This window comes from Protopterus annectens, chromosome 2.part1 (assembly GCF_019279795.1).
Source record: "Protopterus annectens isolate FY-2018-M chromosome 2.part1, PAN1.0, whole genome shotgun sequence".
Taxonomy (NCBI): domain Eukaryota; kingdom Metazoa; phylum Chordata; order Ceratodontiformes; family Protopteridae; genus Protopterus; species Protopterus annectens.
This window is the reverse complement of record NC_056729.1, coordinates 955,893,072-955,916,222: the sequence shown is the minus strand read 5'-3', so window position 1 is coordinate 955,916,222 and position 23,151 is coordinate 955,893,072. Positions and strand designations below refer to the sequence as shown.

The following is a 23,151-nucleotide window of genomic DNA, read 5'->3' as shown; positions in this document are numbered from 1 at the left end:
ATAACACTGATGTACTGTTTGTTACAGCTGATATTCAATATTTGTTTTCAGTGATTTCTCACACAGTTGGCATAGAATGGGTGTCAGAAGTCATTGTTAGAAGTAAATATTTATCTAACACACAGCTGCAGTTAGTTATGGAAATGTTAGAAATGGTGTTAGACAACAATTTTGTTTTCTATGAAGGTGAATACTATAAACAGACCAGTGATGTTGCCACATGGACGGTGCACGCACCCCATTTGCAAATTCTGTGTTATGTTACTGAAAGCAGAATTGTGTTTAATCCATTACACTGTTCCAAAATGCTAGTGTACTTACACTTTTTGGATAACATCTTTATTCTCTGCAGAAGTACTAGGGACAAACTAGTTGTTTTTCTTACCTACATAAACTAAACTACAGAATTTGAGATTTATTTGTAACATTGGAACAGAGGAAATAAGTTACTTGGATGTAAAATTAGAGAAAGATTTGGTTAACCATAAATTTAAATCAAAGATTTATAGGAGTAATTTTACTAACTCTTACCTACATTACACAAGTAACTACCCCTTCCACCAGAAGAGAAGTATCATTAAAGGGCAAATGGTGTGTATTTCCCATATGACATCTACAGTAGAAGACTTGTAACAGGAACTAAGTTTTGTGGCCCAGATGTTTATTGAGCGAGGCTGTCCAGAACTGATGGTTAAAAATGTAAAGGAAGAAATTGTAAAAGGGTGGGGTATAAAATATATCCAATTACTTGGTTCCTCTGATTTAACCGACAGACTTGATGAACAAGGCCATGATAACCCCATCACAGGACCTGCAGGTACCTGATGGTAGGAGTACTGCCCAAAGTAGACCAAAGGATGATTTTGTCCCTGATTTTTAGGTACTGTGCTCTGACACCAAAGAAATCCAAAGAATTATACAGAAATGGTGGCATATTTTTTTTTACAATGCCTGACAGACTTGATGTTTTCCCCAGATCCCCCTTTTTGGATATAAAAGAGGGCCCAATATAAAAAAAACTATTTGAAGAAGTTTCTAAGATACAGGGTGGTAAGAACCATCTTGGAAAGTGGGGAATTTTAAGTGTGGGATATTGACATGAAATACAGTGAAATAATATACAGAACCCTTTAACAGCCAAGAACTGTCTTAATTGTACATCCAAAGGGGTGGTTTACCTAGCTTTCTGTCAGGTGTGTTCAGCCTACTATGTGGGGAAAATGGAGAGACAGTTAAAAACTAGGGTCTAAGAACAATATTATGAAATTTCTAAATGAATGGAAACTATTGCATTTTATAAGCATTTGAAAGACTGTCCTAATGGCATATTTTTATTTTGGATGTTAGAGCAAGTTGAACCAAACCTGAGGGGTGAACAGTTCATAGGTTCGTACTAGGCTATCTGCCCTAGGGCATTTATAAGCCTAGCCAGAGTGTGTGTGGCTTTCGCCACCCCTTGGGATGAGAATACTACGCCCATTTAGGGTTTAGTTTACTGTGCCTCTGTCTAGTAGTGACACAGAGATGACCCCCGGGGTAAACCTACGATCTCCCATCCACTCGTCAAGATTTCTCTTGAAGAGAGCTAGTGAGGGGCTCTGCCTAACGTGGACTGGGATTCTGTTCCAGAGTGTAGGGAGCCTCTGGGTTATGAATCTGTCCCTCCAGCACGTCCTATTTATTTCTGTGTTGAGGTTCAAATCTCTTGCTCTCGTGGCTCTGATGGATTTGGATTTTCTGAGGTGGAGCATGTCCATTAATTCGGATTGGACATGGCCTTGTCGTCAGGCATAGATCACCTCTGAGTAGGCGGTATGCGACTGAATAGAGCTGGAGTTTCTTCAGCCGGGCAGCATATGACATATGTTTGAGACCCTCTATCCTCTTGGTGAGGAACTTTTGGGGTCTTTCCAACTGCTGCAGGTGTCGGGTAAGATACATCCCAAATGGGGCATTGTACTCAATCATGGGCCTGATAAGAGAAGAGTACAGGGGCACAATGACCTCTCTTGATCTGGATGTGAATCCCTTCATGATAAGGTGGGCAATATAGAAGGTCTTCCTAACCACCTTGGCAATGTGAGTGTCAAATGAGAGGTTACTGTCAACTTGGGTCCCTGATTACCTCTTCCGTACTTAATGGATTACCACCTATGTGGTAATTTGTGGGTACCTTGGGAAACTTTATCGGAGTACCCTGAATTGTAATGGGAACTGTGGTTAAATGCAGTGACACCCCTGAGGGCTTAATGGGCAACTTTCTCTAGATCCTGTATTAAAAATGAGGGTTACTGAGTTGTGATGGAAAATGTATATAAATTTTGTTTCAAATAAAAAATGGTTTTAGGAATGTGTGAACTGTGAAAATACTGTTGTATGTTGTTTTTAAAAATGTGCTTCAATTACTATTATTTTGCTGTGAATTTTGTATCAGTTTTAACAATGCTAGTTTGGGTTTTGTAATGGCAGGAAATTATGTAAACTTTTTGGCAATTATCGTTCTCTATTTGTGTAATGAGTAGTATAAATCAAGAAGAAAGATGAGTGTCTTTATTCTAATGAACTCTTCTAGTAAAACAAAAGTGCTAAATTCTGTGGAATAAAAACTTAATGTATACTGCTGTTCCTGCTGGTGCTTTTTTGTGGCATGTTGTTGGATTTTGGCCATCTCTGAAGGACCCCTAGAAGCATTCTCTACCTTATCTCTTAAAAGTGAATGACTCACCTCTTCACTCCCCCTTTTTAAATAGTCATCAACTAGCTGTCAAGCTTTCTTCTTATTATGTCTTTTTTTTTTTGCTTTAATCCAGCCCATCTGCTAGCAGAGGGAAAAGGAAAAAAATACCACCAGGATTTAAAGATGGAAATGAGAGGGTGTTAAGAGTCTACTATGTGAGTTGTAGTTAACTACAAGAGGATATATGGGGGTGCAGTGACGAGAAGCACATTTGTTGGAACAAAAGTAAATAACACATATATTTTTTCTGTTTTTAGTATATTATGTTGGATTTCATATATTATGGTGGATTTCACTGTTCAGTCAAGTGATTTATTGATGTCCTTCTATTCTCATGTTGCAGTATTCCAAACTCTTGGGTTTTCCCATCTTGCTACCCAAACATCCGGCCAGTATACAAAAGCTTGTAGTCACTTCTAGTGACGTAGGCCATCTGACGTTGGCCTAGGTAACGTGGACCATAAAAGTGACGTCTGCATGTACCTTTCCTCAGAACTTCTCTGCCACCAGTCTAACATCTGTATTCCTGCCATCTTTGCTTTGGATCTTCGAATTCCAAAAGATAAGTACCCTGTTGGAATCGTTTTTTATTCCTTTGTCAATGCATGCCTGTTAGGGTTACATGCCATCCAAGAAGGGAAAGTGCAAGTGCAGTTGTCAGATCCCCCATAAGGACACCCATGAGCATTGCCATTCTGTCTAGGGCCTATGCACGTCCATCTTTCTTGTGCAGTCTGTCAGGCCTAAAACCCTTCGCAGCCACCTGTATGCCTTGAATATATATTTATAAAATCAGCGTCTTAAATGCTTAGCTTTAGGAATGTAAGGATCATCCAGTCCGCCCACTGAAACATCTAAAAAGAAGACCAAGGTTTCCAGACCTGAAGTTGCTGTTGCTGCCCCTCCTCCAGCCAACATCCCCCCTGTGGCCAACGCTCACTTGGAGGAACACTCAGAGTCTGCTGTAGTGGGTATCCCTCAGGATGCCACAGAACCTAGAGCAGAAGGCACATCTGGGGAGGGTTTACAGATGTTGCCTTGTGACATCAAGGGGGAAGCACAGGTTCCTGTGGCTGCACAGACAGGCCTTTCCTGTGCTTCTCAGTCTACTGAACCTAGGCCTTTTTCAGATACTAGGCCTTCTTCAGGGCCCACGCCTCCTAGGGTTTCATTGAAAAAGAAATCCAAGACCAAGCATTTCTCCCCCTCTCCTGAAAGCCAACCAGATCGGCAGGTTTTTTCACAGAGCCTATTTAATGCCTTTATGGCCCTGAGGCCTGCCATGCCTGGATCTCCACAGGCTGGCCCTTCTCTTATCAACCCAGTCCTCAGGTTGAGGATGTCATCCTACCTGAAGCTGAGGATTCCTCAGACTCCTCTTCTGAGGATTCCCTCTCCTATGTCTCCCAGATGCCTTCTCCTCTTGGATATGCTTCTCCAGAGGACGAATCTGTAGAGGCTGATTCCCCCAACAGAGGACCTCTCCTTTGGGGAGACCGTTTCCAAAATGAGGGACTTTTTTAAGTGGGATTCCTCTGAAATGTCTGAGGTACAAAAAATATATTATGAGCTCCTGCAGATGGACACCACTGCCCCTTCTACAATCCTCCCAGTATTACCAGCTTTCTTAGATTCTTTCAGTACTGTTTCACTTAACCCTGATTCCGAACCACCTGTTGCCAGGAGGCCTGATAGGTCATACAAAGTCCATGAAGGGGCAAAATTTCTGATCAAATGCCCTGTAGCTGACCCTGCCACTGTCTCAGTCTCTGCAGCCAAGCCATCCAAATTATTGTCCTCTACCTCAGTCCTCCCCACTGACGAGGACAGTAAGGCCATGGAGCGCCTTGGTAAGAATGTCTACATTTCCTCTACCCTAGCCTTCAGGGCAGTAAATTATCAGACACACATGTCCAAGTATGCCTTGCCACTTTTGACCCAGGTCACCAAACATTTAGCTGACCTTCCAGACTCACCTTTCAAGGCTCAAATTTCTAGCCTCATTAATCTCTCATCACGAGTCACTAGGCACTCTATTCATTGCAGCTATGATGCTGCAGAAGGTTCTGCAAGATCAGCTGCCTCAGCTTCAGTCCTAAGACAAAATTCTTGGATGTTCTTTGTGTTTCACTGTTGCAGTCATTACATTTGGGTAATCTGCTGGCAGGTTGCCCTCAGTTGGCCTGATTAACAAAGTCTTGGGTCCTGCGTCAGTTGCTGTCCCTTCCATGAAGTCAGGTCGTCAGGATATAAAACATGCAGCCGACGCCATTACATCAGTCTTTCTTGCCAAGCGGTGCCTGAAGCAGAAGCAGTTCAGAAGTGCCGGTCGGCCGACTCCTGAAATTTTCGTTTTCGAGTTTCAGAACCGAAGTCTTCAACTAAAAGCTAAGTACTCTGTTGGGGAAACTTTTTCTTGCTCCTTACCGATGTCAGTAAAAGTTAATAATTGCATTACTTGTGGAAAGCAAATACCTCATAAGGATTTTCATTTGTACTGTATTCCTTGCCTAGGCCCTGACCACAATGTGCCCTGCTGTCTGTTTTGTGCTAAATTTAATCAACGCACTTTTAAACATTGGTATATTTCTGCATCTAAATATTTTGGCTCAAGATTTAATTATCCAGAAATGTCGTCGGTTAGCAATCTGACACCGAAATACAAAAAAACACAAAGAAAAAGACAGAGACAGACCGTCGAGGTCCAAAACCGACGACGACGCTTCTCCTAAGCCAGTCACCGGTTCGCCGGTACGCAGTGAGGTGCTTTCGCAGCCCCTGATACCCGCTAATTCTGATTCACAGGCCTCTGCTGAGACCCATTCGGAGTCTGGTATGCCGCGACATGCTTCAATTATGGAACCCGCGGATGTCTCTACCTTAGATGGGCAGGCACCGGCTTCTGAGGGTGTTTTCAGGCCTACAGGTTTGTATATTAGACCAACGCCATCTTCAAAACTAAGGCCAAAATCTAAATCTGTCTAAAAAACCGACGCCTGGGGCACATGTGCAGGCCCCTATGCCTAAAAACAAATGATGAAAATGGCTGAAGATTTAATTACTCTGATCAGGGGTAGCCAACCCCCTCCTTCTAAGAGGCCTAGGCAAGACATTGACTATGAATCTTCTGAACAGGATTCTGTTTCTTCTGACTCTTCTAATGAACAAGATTTGTCTATTCCTACTTATGAGGACTCTGATGCAGAAGATTCCATTCCTTCTGCTTCTCTCCCTGAGGATTTTTCTTTTGGGGAAACTTTAATTAATTTTGATTAAGGGAGCATTTCCACTGGGAAAGACAGGAGTTCTCTGAATCTAAAAAGAGACTTAGGGATTTTCTTATTCTTCCTCAGCATAGGCCTTTGGCCATACCTCCTGTTCTAGACATTGTTGATGATGTTTTTTCAGAATCTAGTATGACTCCTGATTCTCTGCCTCCGGCTCCTTGTAAGCCAGACAGATATTCCAGGGTTCCTGACTCCCACAAACTCCTTTTCAAAAATACCATTGCTGACCCTGAAACCATTTCTCAGGGTCCCAAGGGCATTAAGGCCTCTACTGCTAACAATCCTACCCCTTCTGATAGAGATTCCAGGGCGCTGGATAGATGGGGTAAGAAGGTTTACACGTCTGCAACCTTGGCAATCAGGGCTTTAAACTGTCACTTTCATATGTTTAAATATCAACAGCATATCACGGGACTACTTAAACAGAAAGTGATGTTAATCTCTGACTGTGGAAAATAAAGATTTGCAGGATTTATTACATTCAGCTGAACAAGTTGGAAAACATACTTTGCAATGTGGTTTTGATTCCTTGGAGGCCTCTTGTAGGGCTGCTGTAACTGGATCTGTGCTAAGAAGGCATGCTTGGCTCAAAGAGCAAACTCTGTCTGACCTTGTTAAAGCAAAATTGTTGGATGCTCCTTTACAACAGGACCGTCTCTTTGGTAATAAGGCTGAAGAAGTGTTAAAGAAGATGGAAGATAAAGCTACATCTATGCAAAATGTGAAAGATTTCTTGCAAGTGCAACCTCCAAGATTTAGTAGGCACTGGCCTACAAAAAACTGGTCCTTTCCAGTCCTCTCGAGAGCCGCTCAAGTCAAATCTAGACATCCCAAAGGCTCCAGGTTTCAGTCACAAGGAACTTTTAGAACAAAACAATGGGGTGCCGCCTCCTCCAAATCTGGAAGTGGCAAGGCACCTCCCTATGGTAAACCGTCTCAATGACTTCCCCCTACAGTCACCAAGCACTTACCTTTTAGCTGCCCCTTTGAGGGGAAAACTGGCCCTTCATGCACGAAACTGGCAACTCATTACCCAGGACAAATGGGTTTTAAATATAGTATCCCAGGGATACAGATTTCATTTCCACATGTTGCCAATCCCAAATGGATGGCCAGGTCTGTCCCCAAATCAGTGGGCAGAGGCCCAGCAACAAGTTCTGTCCCTCATGAACATGGGAGCTATTCAACCAGTACCAGAAGAGGAAAAGGGACAAGGTTTCTATTCAAGACTTTCCTGATACCCAGAAAAGACAAATCATGGTGCCCAGTTCTGGTCTTATCCACTCTAAACACATTTCTGGACATTCCAAACGTCAAGATGTTGCCTCTTCAATAGTTACTACCTATACTAGGCAAAGATGCCTGGTTGGTAACTCTAGACTTAAAAGAGGCTTACCTGCATATCCCAGTCAGGGAATCTTGCAGAAGATACCTCCGCTTTAAAGCAGGCTACTTGCATTACCAGTTCTATGCACTGCCCTTTGGCTTATCTACTGCACCCAGGGTCTTCACAAAGTACCTGGCACCAGTAATTGCATTTTGCAGGCAAAGAAATATTCAAATATATCCATACCTAGACGATTGTCTAATTCAGGCAGAAAACAAGGACATTCTTCTGAAACATCTGGCATTTGTAAAAAGGGTTCTAACTTGTCTAGGGTACACCATAAACGAAAAGAAATCACAACTGGTACCCTCTCAAAAAATTACATTCCTGGGTGCAAGCTTGAATACAACTGCCCAGATGACTTACCTTACGCCAGAAAAGCAAATTCAATTGGTGACTTACTTCAAACAGCTGGACACAAAAACACTTCTATCTGCAAGACAAATTCTGCAAGCCTTGGGGTTCATGGCCTCCTGCATTCTTCTAATACCATATGCAAGACTGCATATGAGGAAACTTCAGTGGTACTTGAAAAGTTTATGGAGTCAGCATTGTCACAGCCTGGAAACAATGATTCCTATTATACCGTGCCTGCAACTAGAGTTCCTATGGTGGGCAGAGGCCTGCCACCAAAACAAGGGACTGTCTTTCACTCCACCCTCTGCCGCCCAAACCCTGACTATAGACACATCAGACTATGCTTGGGGGGGCTCATCTGGCAGGAAAGTGCATACAGGGCAAATGGAGCCCAAATCAAATGTACCTACATATCAGAAAGAGATGCTAGCTGTACAGAATGCTCTGACAGCCTTCAAGGACTACCTTCATCCAGGGCAATTACTGATAAAGACAGACAACACCACAGTTATGTGGTACATAAACAAGCAGGGGGGCACACATTCCTACCCCCTTTGCAGACTAGCCATGGCATTATAGAACAAGGCCTTGACCTATCAAATACAACTACAAGCTCAATTCCTGCCAGGAAAGCTAAATACTCTGGCAGACGAACTAAGGAGAAATATTATGGACCCACACGAATGGAAACTGGAACCAGAAGTTTTCAACATGTTGACACACAAATGGGGGAGCCCAGATATAGATCTTTTTGCCTCACCCCAGAAATATCAGTTGAACAAATTCTGCACAAGAATTCATCACAAAAAAGCTTGGAAAGTGGATGCTCTTGTCATTCAGCTGGAAAATCCTATCAGTCTATGCTTTTCCCCCTCTGCCTCTGTTCTCCAAAGTTCTACTAAAAGTCAAACTGGACAAACCAAAAATGATTCTGATTGCTCCAGACTGGCCTCGCCAACACTGGTACCCACTCCTGCGCAATGTGTCGCACCTTCCTCCGTGGCACCTGCCTCAGACACCTTACCTATTGGCTCAGCAGAACTACCAAATTCTGCACACTCAGCTCCAAACATTGAATCTTGCAGTGTGGCTAATCAACTAATTTCACCTTTGGCATCCCTCAGCAAACCTGTGAATTATGTCATTTTGGAGGCTAGAAGGCCTAGTACTAGAAGATCTTATGCTGACAAATGGAAAAGATTCTGTGCCTGGAATCAAACACAGGGAATAAGCACAGCTATGCCCAATATTCCTCAGATTCTGCAATACTTAACTGAGATGCTTCACAAGGGCCTATCTTTTTCTTCCATAAAAGTCCATGCCTCTGCCATTTCAGCTCACTCCAACACAGAACCTCCCCTCTTCTCTCATCCTCTGCTAAAGCAGTACCTCAGAGGGGCCAAACATTTAAGACCTCCCAGGAGAGCAGCAACTCCTGCATGGGACCTCAATTTTGTTTTGGAAAAACTCACTCTCCCTCCTTTTGAGCCAGCTGCTACTGCAGACCTAAAATTTCTCTCTTGGAAAACAGCCTTCCTCTTAGTAGTTACTTCAGCTAGAAGGATTTCAGAATTACAGGTTCTTATGGCAGTGGAGCCTTTCATTATTTTTCATCCGGACATGGTAGCTCTCAGGACCAATCCATCTTTCATGCCTAAGGTGGTATCCAGTGTGGCTCTTAATCAAACAATTCATCTACCAACTTTCTTTCCCAATCCACAGAACAAGGGCGAGCAGATTCTGCATTCGTTGGACGTACACAGACAACTTAGATTCTACTTAAACAGGACAAAATTACTAAGAAAATCTGAGCAACTGTTGGTGGCATTTGCTGCAGGGGCAGAGGGAAAGGCTATTTCAAAGCAGACTATTTCCAAATGGATAAGCCATTGTATTCGTTTCTATGTGCACCATGCTAAACCTATCCCCAAGGGGATCAGATCTCATTCCACCAGGGCTGCATCTACTTCTGCAGCCTTTCTCAGAGGAGTTCCTACCAGGGACATTCTAGAAGCTACTACCTGGAGCTCAATTCATACATTCACCAAACATTACCATTTACCCCTCTTCTCTAAATCCAGAGCTGGCTTTGTCACTGCTGTCCTGCAGGGCCTTATAGCTGCTCCTAATGCTATATAAATGCATCCTCCCAACCATAGCTTTGGGATTCTACCCAAATGTAATGACTGCAACAGTGAAACACGAAAAACATAGTACAGTTGTGTACACTTACCGTAAATGTAGATGTTTGAGTGTATTCACTGTTGCAGTCCTGGTTACCCACCCTCCAGCCCCCTCTTTTTATCTTACTATACCTATCCTTTCTTTTACTATGCTTAAAAGCCTTTTTGGTGTATTTGTTTTTGATTGGAGGTATATTTTTTGGTGTTTTAAATTATATATATATATATATATATATATATATATATATATAGCTCCCCATTTGGGGGGCACCTGACATCTGGGGCAAGAAAAACTGATGTAATGGCATCGGCTGCATGTTTTATACCCCTGACGACTTGACGTCATGGAAGAAGGGACAGCAACAGATGCAGGACCCAAGACTTTGTTAATCAGGCCGACTGAGGGCAAACCGCCAGCAGATTACCCAAATGTAATGACTGCAACAGTGAATACACTCAAACATCTACATTTATGGTAAGTGTACACAATTGTACTTTAAGGCTTCAGCCCTTATTCGATAGCATTAGGGCAAAATTAATGGATACACCCCTAAGGCTGTCTCACTGTCTGCCCCTTTGGCATTTCATTACCTCAGACAGATGGGTCCTCTCTGTCATAGAAAATGGCTATTTCTCCCAGAGGGATTTCCTTGCCACCCAAAGATCAACTCCACCTTTTCCAGCAAGTCATAGATAGACTCATTTCTCAAGGAACCATACAACCAGTTCCTCTGGAGGAAAAAGGAAAGTGCCCAGGAAGGATGGACCTGGAGAGCTATCCTGGATCGCTCTCACTTCAATCTGTTATTGCAGGTCCCTACCTTTGCATGCATACTCTTCAAACCCTTTTTCCTTTACTGATAACTCAGGGATTTCTAGCCACCTTGGACATAAAGGACACCTATCTCTACATACCTATATGGCCCAGCTACATGAAATTTCTGCATTTTGCTGCTGGTCCCTCACATTTTCAGATGTTCATCGTGTTACCCTGCTGCAGTCATCACACTTGGGTTATCCTGTCGTCAGGCGGTCCCGCAGTCGGCCGGATTTCCAAAGTCTTGGTCCGACGTCGGTTGCTGTCGCCTCATCCCTGACGTCAGTGCACCAGGGGTACATGTATTGCAACCGACGCCATTTTCTTCTATCTTTCTTGCCGCGCGGTGCCCAAAGCAGAAGCAGTTCGCAAGTGCCGGTCGGCCGACTCCTGAGATTGTCAAATTCGAATTTCAGACCAAAGTCTTCTATAAAGCTAAGTACCCCATTGGGGAAACTTTTCTTGCCTCAGACCGATGTCAGAAAAAGTTAATTGTATTTCTTGTGGGAAGCAAATACCTCATAAGGATTTTCATTCTTATTGCATACCTTGCCTAGGCCCTGATCAAGACATCACTTCTTGTCATTTTTGTGCTAGGTTTAATAAGCGTACTATTAAAAGACGATTTGATTTCGCATGACACTATTTTGGTAGAAAATTTAACTATAACATGCCGTCAGAGCTACCGACTACCGGCGTGCACAAAAAGCGCAGGGACAAGGACCGCCAGCCCAGGCCTAAGCCCGATTACGAGGCCTCGGTTGATCCGGTATCCGGTTCTCCAGTCATCAGTGAGGCTCCGACGCAGCCCCTGACTACCGCAGTTCTGGAACCCGAGACCGCTACGGATATTTTGACGGAATGCACTAGGCCGACGCAGCCTTTTACTTATTTCTTCTTTTGTGTTAAATAGTGAACAGCTTAGTGTTCTTAATAAAGGTTTATCCTTTATTCCTGCAAGGAGGGCCGACCCAGCAGAAATGTTGAAGGACTTAAGACTACTTGGCAGAAGTCTTTCCCTGAAGTGTTTGTTTCCTACAGATACTACTGCAGGTAATAAAGGACATAATATATACAGAAAACCTAGTACCTTTGTTCCAGCTTTACCAACAGGTATTCAACGATTCATAGATGTATGTGAAATTGCTTTTAGAGAATTAAACAACTTAACTGATACTAGTATGTCATTTTATAACTTGACAGTAGATGAACACAGAGCCCTGCAAGAATTACAAAATATACATTCAATAGTTATTAAGCAGGCAGATAAAGGAGGCGGTATAGTGTTAATGGACAAGGATTTATATATCACACAAATGGAGAAACTTTTACTTGATACGCATACATATCAATGCATGTCCAAGCCTACTGTTAACGCTATTATAGATAAAGTTTCTTTTTTAATTTCTGATTTACTAATCATGAATTTAATAGATGATTCACCTTTTAAGTATTTTAATGTGTATAAACCACTTGTTCCCAGGGTATATGGCCTACCAAAAATACACAAAAATTTGTTATCTCCACCCATGCGTCCTATTGTTTCAGGCACTGGGTAGTGTACTGAACCTCTCTCTATTTATGTAGAGGGATGTTTGCATGGTTTGTTGGCAAACTGCCATACAATATTGAAGGATACAAAGATGTTTTTACAAAGGCTTTATGATAGAATGGACAGTGTTGATGTTAATGAGAATTTTGTCCTTGTTACATTAGACATTGAATCCTTATTCACTAGTATACCTAACACCTGGGGTGTTGACAGCGTTAGGGATTTTCTTTATGTGAATAAGTGTTTCACCAACACTAAGATACAGTTGATTTGTAGTCTCTTAGAGATTATCCTAGAGAACAACATTGTTATGTTCCAGGAGCAATTCTTTTTGCAGAAAGTTGGCGTGGCCATGGGCACTGCATGTGCAAACAGCTACGCCAACTTGGCTTTGGTCAGCTGGGAAGAGCAAAATGTGTTGTCAAACAATAATACATTCCTTGGACAAATACTTTGGTACGTCCGCTTTGTAGATGACGTGTTTATGCTGTGGAGAGGCTCTGGTATTGATTTGGCACAGTTTGTGGAATATTTGCATTCAACTACTGATTTTTTAAGGTTCACTTACCATAGTTCCAACACTGACATCAGTTTCCTTGATGTGCAGATTAGTAAATCTGTTTTAAATAGTCTTTGCAGTAATATTTATTTTAAACCCACTAGAAAAAATACTCTTTTGTACAAATCTAGTATGCACCCTAGACACGTTCCTAGGAACGTGCTCAAGGGTCAGGTTTTCAGAACACTGCGACTGCATAGCAGAGATGAAGATGCAGTAGTTGCCCTATCTAATTTAAAAACAGAATTTTTACATAGGGGATACTCGCTTGCAGACATTGAACAGACTATCTCTAATGCCTGGAAGCTGAGAAGCACTAGATGTAAACCTTATTTTAATGCTGGTGATGCTGTTGACAATACAAGATATACTAACAGAACTAGTAATGATTTTAGAGTGGTGTTTCAGTTTTCCAGTAACATCAATCAATACTTAGATGTAGTCAAAAGCATTGGTATTTGCTACAAGAAGTGCCTGGACTGGTAGACAAGGTCGGACATTCTCCTATTTTTAGTTTTAGAAATAATAAATCCCTTAAACAACATCTATGTCATGGTGAATTATCTAGAACTATTATTAGATCCAATCGGCATGGTACTTTTCCATGCAGGAATTGCAGTGCTTGTCAATTTATATATAGCAAAAATAAATATGTACATCCTACTAGGAAATTTTCTTTGTACACTAATCAATACACTGATTGCAGATCTACAGATGTGGTCTATTATTGTTTTTGTGTACAATGTCCTGCTTTTATGTAGGAAAAACAAATAGAATGCTTAAAGATCGTATTCTAGACCACCTAAGAGATATTAGTAATAATAAACCATCAAATGCTCTAGCCAATCATGTTATGTCCAATGGCCATTCTCATTCCTTTAAGTTCTTTGTTCTACAATATATTCATAGAAACCCCAGAGGTGGTGACATTGAGAATATCACAGAGGGACATGAACAGAAGTGGATTTTGAAACTTAATGCTGAAAAGTATCCTGGTTTGAATGCTACTACTTCCTTGGTCCCTTTTTAAAGGCTAGACATCTCAAGCATTAAGATTAGCTAAGTTCTTTCAAAATTAGTCTAATGTATTTAACTATTAGTTTCCAAGTATTCTATTTAACTTTTTCCTGCCTAGTATTTTCCCATGTTTTATAATGATTTTATAAGTTTTTAAGTGCTTTCTCATGTATAGTATTTGATTCCTTCTTGTACAATGTTTTTAAGCAATGCTTTTTTTAGTTTGAGCATGAGGCTTAATTGTTTTTCACTGCTACTTAATCATTGTGTGATTTTTATTGATTAATTGGCATTTTAGAATCTCTATTTAAACCTGTGCATTTTTTACTGTGGTGTCTGATGAAGCAACTTTGGTTGTGAAAGCGCTTACCACTTTGTACTTTGCTGTGATTAAACGTTTGCTGTGTGTTATCTTGGTGCATTTTTTACTTTTTACTTCAGGACCTTCCGACAGTTTACCTTCTAAGGATGTCTGTGCTTCTGAAACGCCATCGGTTTCTGAAGGCGTTTTCAGACCGACGACTCTCATAGTCAAAACGTTTTCTAAGTCGAAGACTCCTTCTAAATCTAAAAAGACTACACTTCAGTCTCCTGTTCAAGGCACTATGCCTAAGAAACAGATGCTCAAAATGGCTGAAGATTTGATTTCTCTTATCAGGGGTTCACAGCCGTCTCCTGACAAAAGACCTAGACAAGAGGAAGATTCTGCTTCCTCTGAGCAACTGTCTATTTCTTCGGATTCCTCTGAGGACCAAGACTATTCCTACTCTCCTTATGAAGATTCTGATGCTGAGGACTCTATTCACTCAGCTTCCCCTCCTGAAGACTACTCTTTTGGGGAGACTTTACACACTATGAGGGAACTTTTTCACTGGGAAGGTCAGGATTACTCTGATTCCAAGAAAAGGCTCAGAGAGTTTCTTTTACTCCCCCAACACAGACCTCTAGCCATCCCACCTGTTTTGGATATTGTGGATGATGTCTATTTAGAATCCAGTTTCAACCCAGACTCTCTACCTCCTGCTCCGGCTAAGCCTGACAGATACTACAGAGTACCTGATTCCCACAAATTTCTTTACAAAAGCCCAGTAGCTGACCCAGAGACTATCTCCCAGGGTCCCAAGGGGGCTAAGGCTTCCATGGCTAAAAACCCAGTACCTTCTGAGAGGGACTCAAGAGCACTAGACAGGTGGGGGAAAAAGGTTTACACCTCAGCCACATTAGCTATGAGAGCACTTAATTGTCAATTTCATATGCTTAAGTATCAGCAATTTCTAATCTCTCAGTTAAAACAAAAGATAACCTCCCTCCCTCAACAATCTGAATTGAAAGAAGTACAGGATTTGTTGCACGCCACCGAGCAGGTGGGCAAACATACCTTACAATGTGGGTTTGATTCTTTGGAGGCCTCCTGCAGAGCAGCTGTCACTGGATCAGTTATACGTAGGCATGCCTGGTTAAAGGAACAAAGTCTGCCTGATCATGTTAAAGCAAAACTACTAGATGCTCCCTTACAGCAGGATGTTCTTTTTGGAGTTAAAGCAGAAGAAGTTTTAAAGAAAATGGAAGATAAGGCGAAATCAATGCAGACAGTCAAAGATTTCCTACAGGTACAACCCCCTCACTTCAGCAGAAACTGGCCAACAAAAAATTGGTCCTTTCCAGCCCCTGACAGACCTCAGAGGGGTAAATACAGGCGCCCAAGGGGCAGAGGACAACCACAAGCCCAGTATAAACCTCGCCAATGGGGCACTCCAACCCAGAAGGGAGGAGTAGACAGGTCTCAACCCACCAGAAGGCGAACTCAATGACTTGCACCTCAGCTGGCCAAACAAAACTCTTTTGTCAGCCCCCTTGGGGTGAAAACTAGCACTTTTTGCAGACAACTGGCACATGGTCACAAAGGACAAATGGGTCCTAGAAATAATTTTACGAGGATACTGATTCCACTTTGACACCTTGCCAATGAAAAGAGGAATGCCAAACCTGTCACAAAATCAAAGGGCAGAGGCTCAAAAACAAATTGCAGCTCTCATGGCTATGAGAGCCATTCAGTGGGTACAGACTCAAGAGCAAGGCCAAGGATTTTACTCGAGGCTCTTTCTAGTACCCAGAAAGGACAATGCTTGGAGACCAATTCTGGACCTTTCAATTCTAAACACTTACAAGTCCCAAAATTCAAGATGCTAACACTACAGCAGCTACTTCCCATGTTGGGCAAGGAAGCATGGCTGGTAACGTTGGACCTCAAGGAGGCATACCTGCATGTCCCTATCAGACAAAGTTGCAGAAGATACCTCCGTTTCATTGCAGGTTCAACCCATTATCAATTCTCTGCACTGCCCTTTGGCTTATCTACTGCGCCCAGAGTTTTCACAAAATGCCTGGCACCAGTAATTGCATATTGCAGACAAAGAGGAATTCAAATATATCCATACCTGGACGACTGCCTCATCCAAGCAGAAAGAAAAGACATTCTCTTACATCATCTGGCTTTTGTGAAGCATCTACTAAATTGTCTGGGGTACACAGTAAACGAAAAGAAGTCAAAACTAGTACCCTCACAAAAAATGACATTCCTGATTGCCAGCTTGGACACAACGGCCCAGAAGGCTTATATTACACCGGACAAGCAACTACAACTGACTCAATATTTCAAGACAATGGCAACAAAGACCCAATTAACTGCAAGAAAAATTCTGCAGGCTTTGGGCTTCATGGCATCTTGCATTCTGATAATACCATTTGCAAAACTGCATATGAGGAAATTACAGTGGTACCTAAAAAGCGTATTTTCTCAACACAGCCACAGCTTGGACACAGTGATATCTCTCATTCCCTGCCTTCAACAGGAATTTCTATGGTGGTCACAGGCATGTCACCTCAACAAGGGTCAGCCTTTCACCTTGCCCCCAACCAGGCAAACTATCACAACAGATGCTTCAGGCTATGCCTGGGGGGCACACATGGCAGGGCAATGCATTCAAGGCCTATGGACTGCAGAACAAAGAAAACTGCACATAAATCAAAAAGAGATGCTAGCTGTACAGAAAGCTCTGACAGCCTTCAAGAATCTACTACATCCAGGACAACTTGCAATAAAGACGGACAACACCACAGTAATGTGGTACATAAACAAACAAGGGGGCACACATTCCTACCCTCTTTGCAGGCAAGCAATAATCTTATGGAACACAGCTCTGGCCTACCAAGTCCAGTTACAAGCTCACTTACTGCCAGGACAGAAAAACATATTGGCAGACGACCTAAGCAGAAACATCAAAGATCCCCACGAGTGGAAACTAGACCCACAAATATTTACAATGATAACTCAAAAGTGGGGCCTTCCGAATATAGACCTGTTTGCCAGTCCTCAAAACTACCAACTGACAAAATTTTGTACAAGGGCATTCCACCATCAAGCTTGGAAAGTGGACGCTCTCTCCTTCAGTTGGAAAAACCTGACAGCATATGCCTTTCCTCCATTACCTCTTCTCATAAAGGTTCTTTTGAAGGTCAAAAAGGAGAAACTTTGACTGATTCTCATAGCCCCAGACTGGCCACGCCAGCACTGGTACCCGCTATTGAAGAATATGGCTCACAGCCCACCATGGATATTGCCTCTAATACCTCATTTGCTCACGCAGCAAAACAAACAGATTCTACACAGCCAGCTAAAAACCTTAAACCTGGCTGCATGGCAAATCTATTAAACATCCAACCCAGCCCCTCTTTCACAAGCAGTTCTAGATGTTATTCTGGAAGCCAGGAGGCCAAGCACCGGGAAGGCTTACTCGGACAAATGGAAAAGGTTTTCTGCCTGGAACCAAGCTAAATGCCAAGACACAACTCAGCCTCATATGCCTCACATTCTGCAGTATTTAGCTGAGATGTTGCACAAAGGACTTTCCTTCTCCTCAATTAAAATCCATGCTTCAGCTATTTCAGCTCACTACGACACAAATCCACCTTTATTTTCACATCCTCTTCTAAGGCAGTTCCTCAGAGGGGCAAAAAACATTAGACCACCTAGAAGAACTCTTACACCAACATGGGACCTCAACTTTGTTCTGGAAAAACTAACGTTACCTCCCTTTGAACCAGCATTCTCTGCAGACCTTCAGTTCCTATCCTGGAAGACTGCCCTGCTCCTGGCAATAACTTCTGCTAGGAGAGTCTCAGAATTCCAGGCACTAATGGCAGTGGAACCTTTCCTCATTTTTCATCAAGACAGTTTCTCTACGAACTAATCCTTCCTTCATGCCAGGTTACCCTCCCTCCAACCCCTCTGATCTACTGGCTAAATCTCTGCTATGCCTTACTGATGTATTTGCTTATACCTGAAGGGATTTTGTGTTTGTACAGTGTTCACACCATTTGGTACTAATTTGGATCACCTTTCTGGGGGCACCTGACATCTGGGGCAAGAAAAACTGAAGAAAATGGCGTTGGTTGCAATATATGTACCCCTGGCGCACTGATGTCAGGGATGAGGCGACAGCAACCGACGTCGGACCAAGACTTTGGAAATCCGGCCGACTGCGGGACCGCCTGACGACAGGATAACCCAAGTGTGATGACTGCAGCAGGGTGAACACTCGAACATCTACATTTATGGTAGGTACAAAACTGTACTTTCTAAGCCTTGCCCTTTGGACTCTACTGCTCTAAGGGTCTTCACCAAATGCCTGGCTCCTGTGGTGGCATACTGCAGGGTCCAAGGCATCCAAATTTTTCCATACCTGGGCATCCTCCTGATTCAGGCATAATGCTCTAGATCCCTGCTAAAGTCATCTCCCTCCTGCAGGCTCTGGGATTCAACATAAACTTTCCCAAGTCCAACTTGAGTCTTTCCAAGGACAAGGTTTTTCTGGGGTGCAGAATAAGGACAGATGTTATGAGGACATTCCTCCCACCCCAGAAAGTGGAAACCCTGATCCAATGCCTGGCCACTGTCCTCAAAGTCACTGCTTTGACAGCCAGACAATAATTCAGGCTACTGGGTTACATAGCCTCCACTATTCCCATGCTACCTCTGACAAGACTCTACATGAGAAAATTACAATGGCACCTCAAATCCGTATGGACCCAACAGTATACCCATTTGACTTCATCATCCCCTTCCTCCCTTGTCTGAGGAAGGAGATTCTGTGGAGATTAAACCAGGTTAGGCTCAACCCAGGACTTCCACTGAAACCTCTTCCTTCTGTCCACGAGATATACACAGATGCCTTAGATCTGGGTTGGGGGGTTACTCTGGGCAGCCTGAAAGTGCAGGGTACCTGGTCACACACCTTCAGGCATCATCACAGCAACATCAGGGAAATGAGAGCAGTCATATTTGTCCTGACAGCCTTTCTTCATGCCCTTAAACAAGGGCCTCTTGTTCACAGACTTGTACTAGAGTTCTTTGGTATGTGAACAAACAGGGAGGAACCAAATCCTATTTGCTTTGCAAACTTGCTCTCAGGGCCTGTGACCTGGCAGCCCAACATGGAATCTCCCTGCAGGCAGTTTATATCCCTTCAGCTCAGAATGTTCAGGCAGACATCTTGAGCAGGTTCATGTCACAGTTCCATGAATGGATGCGTCTCAGGGTTGTGTTTCTGGACATTATCCACAGGTGGGGTTACACCTCAAATAGACCTGTTTGTCTCCCCCCTGAACAGAAAACTACCACTGTTTTGCACCAGGCTACCCAGTCCCTTAACAAGGGCAACGGACGCCTTCTGCATCTCATGGAACGGGATGTTTCTGTATGCATTCCCCCCTTCCCATTACTTCAAAAAGTCCTGCTGAAGATCCAGCAGAACAAACCAGAAATCTTGTTGGTGACTCGCTTTTGACCAAGACAGCATTGGTTCCCCATGATGCATTTATCCAAGGGCAATCACCACAAGTTATCGCACAGAGTGGACCTTCGCACACAAGAAAAGGGATCACTGATCCATCCCCACCTGGAATCTCTGAATTTAACCCTGTGGGTGATAGAATTCTAATCCCTTCTAGACACCTTTACACTGAGGACATGCTAGCAGTACTGCAGGAGGCCAGTAAACCTAATACTAGGAGATCTTATTTGTCTAAATGGAAGAGTCCTCTCCATGTGGTCTCAACAAAGACAACTAGACCCCTTGTAAAGTGAGGACCCCTTAGTGCTGTCCTATCTGTGAACTTGTGCAAGCAGGGTTGCATATTCCTCTGTCAAAGCACACCTTGCTGCTATTTCAGCTTGTCTGCCTCTTGATTCTCCTCTAGCCTCCCATCTCCCTTCAAAGTTATTTGTTAAGAGAATGGTACACCTCAGACCCCCCCCCCCAGGAAGCAGGTCCCTCCTCCATGGGATCTGAATTACGTTCTAGAGAAACTCAGTTTCCCCTTTTGAACTAGCTTCCAAGGCATTTCTGAAACCTTGCACCTGGAAAACTCTACTCCTTGTGGCCCTGGCTTCAGCCAGAAGAGTGTCAGATCTCCAGGCCTTCATGGAAACACCTCCTTTCCTCGTCTTCCAGAAGGATAGAGTGACCCTGAGGATCAACCCTTCCTTTATGCCCAACGTGGTCAATGAGCTATCCTTAAATCAGGGTATTCACCTGCCCACTTTTTCCCTCATCCCCAAAATGACAGTGAGAGAGTCTTACATCCCATTGATGTTCACACACAACTTAGATTTACCTTGACAAGACTTAAAGCCATTAGAAAATCAGGCCAATTATTTGTTTCCTTCCACCCTAGAGCCTTGGGAAAGGCGGTGACGAAGCAGACCATTTCTGCTTGGATCTCCAAAGCTATATCCTTGTGCTGCACATTCCATGGGGAAACCGCTCAAATCCAAAATTAAAGCGCACTCCACTAGAGTCATGGCTTCATCTGGGGCCTTCTTCAAAGGATTGGACACTGCTTCCATCTTAGAGGCAGCTACTTGGTCATCTGTCTATACCTTCACTAAACATTACAGGTTGGATCATGTCTCCAGATCCAGAATGGGGTTTCCTAGGGCAGTCCTGCATGGCTTTGTGGAGAGTAGCTCCATACCACCACCCTCTTCTTCCCTCTGAGCTTTGGCACTCACCCAAGAGATTGGAATACTGCAACATGAGACTAGAAAGACATAGAATATTTGTGTAAAGTCTTACCATAATCATAGATGTCCTTCTTTTCCATGTTGCAGTATTCATTCCCTCCCACCTTACCATTTTCTCTCCATCTGAACTCTCTCTTCTTGGATGGCACAGAGCCTATACAACTGTCCTGGGACTGGGATCTAATTGGGGCATTCAGTTCTGAGGAATGGTACATGTAGCTGTCACTTTTATGGCCCACGCTCCCTAAGCCAACTTCAGATGTCCTATATACGTAACAGTGACTGTAAGCTTTTGTATACTGGCTGGAAGTTCGGGTAGCAAGAGGGGAAAACCCAAGAGTTTAAAATACTGCAACATGGAAGAGAAGGACATCTGTGGTTGTGGTATGATTTTACACAACTATTCTTTATTTTAAATTTTCTGCTGGTATTAACATATTTAACATTTTAAAAGTCTTACATGAAGTGGAATTACATTTGTATTTTATTTATTTAGCTGAATGCTCTGAGAAGTGCTCTGAAGAATATTTCTACTGGCAGTGATGAATCCCATGTACCCAGTCCTGTGATACTGCAAAGAATCACTGAATACAAGTTTGAAATAAGGTTAGAATATTTTTATTAAACTTATGTCACTACTGATATTTGTGTTCTGTATACATAAAGTTATTTTCATGTTTTTTTAATGAAAAGTTGATTAACACTATTACATTAATAACGCAAAATGTCTGTACCATTTGAAATTGTTTAAAGTAAACATGAGTAGCTTTGGATAAGAAGAATTGTTAAATATATAACCTGAAGACAAACTATTTAATAAAAGCATGGTGCAGCAGATAGCATTGTCAGCTCACAAGAAGAAGTTCCTCAGTTCAATTCTCATCTAGGGTGCCTTCTGTGAAGAAGTCTGCATGTCCTCCCTGTGTTTGCTTCAGTTTCCTGCCACATACCAAAGACCTGTATTAGGTGTATTGGATGTGTTAAATTGGCCATAGGGGTGTGTGTGTGTGTGTGTGTGTGTGTGTGTGTGTGTGTGTGTGTGTGTGTGTGTGTGTGTGTGTGTGTGTGTGTGTGTGTGTGTGTGTGTGTGTTATGGAAGAACAGCCATCATAGGACTTGCCACCTTGCAGTGTGAACCTTGGCTCTAGATTAGTGTCACTATTGAGGTGACACCCTGACCCTATGTGCAAAAATGGGAAACATTGGTTGTGGATGGCTGGATTAAGTGCAGCTGATGTGGAGAAAGGATTTTTCCATTTTTTTTCTTTTCTGCTTTCCATTAGTATAAGAAATATGTATCCCTTGAGCTGAAGCTGAGCACATAATAGAAGTGTTATAGGAAATATTGTAGCAACTATAGTGCTGCATCCCTTTCCCAATCCAAGATTCACTCCAGTGTTGTACTGTCGGTTCTCTTTCTGCCTCTTTTTTAGGTGCTGCCCAGTGCAAGCCCATGCAGTCTGTTTATAATAAATATATAGCTATTGATATAGGTCGATATATACACACACACACACACACACACACACACACACACACACACACACACACTTGTTATCCAGGACAGAGCGATGATCAAAATGGACCATTTTTCCATTTTTCAAGCCTGCCAAATGTCTAAGTTAAAACAAGCAGTGAGTAATGTGCATACACAAATTGAGAGAAATTTGAATACAGTATGACAGTTATTTGCAATATTATAAAGTTAACACCGGAGTAGACTAAAAAGAGGAATGAGAGTACATGAATGTAGAAGTAGATAGAGGAAGTTAGAGTGAGATTGTGTGAGAACTGTGTGAGGAGACAGAAGGCAAGGGGGTGAAGAAAATTGAGTTATTGAGGAGGCAGTGAGAAGGGGAGGACAAGAAAGAGAAAAATTGATTGAAATAAAGGATAACAAAAAATGTATGATATGAAAATGTGAGCGAATACAATGTAATGTAGTAGGGATATGGATAATTTGTTCATATTATTCCATTTTATGGAAGCATTAATATTTAGCTTAATTTTGAATGAGCTTTTTGAAATTGAATATAATTAGATTCCCTTTAAGGTTACTGGGAGGGATTTCCACAGTTGAGGGGACAGTTTATGAAAAACTGTGTTCAGTGTAGTACAGCTTAGTTCTAGGAGTTTTTAGAGATGAACCTTTAAGAGGAACGGACCAAAGT

The 23,151-nt window shown here is 42.6% G+C and overlaps 1 protein-coding gene across 1 annotated transcript in view; it reads left to right on the top strand.

Moving 5' to 3' along the window:
• Positions 1-23,151, top strand: part of CC2D2A (coiled-coil and C2 domain containing 2A) — a 3,655,067-nt gene that overhangs the window by 854,089 nt on the left and 2,777,827 nt on the right. Inside the window, exon 12 of the mRNA XM_044062582.1 lies at positions 21,477-21,586. Coding sequence (XP_043918517.1) covers positions 21,477-21,586 — 110 coding nt within the window. The remainder of the gene's footprint in view (positions 1-21,476; positions 21,587-23,151) is intronic.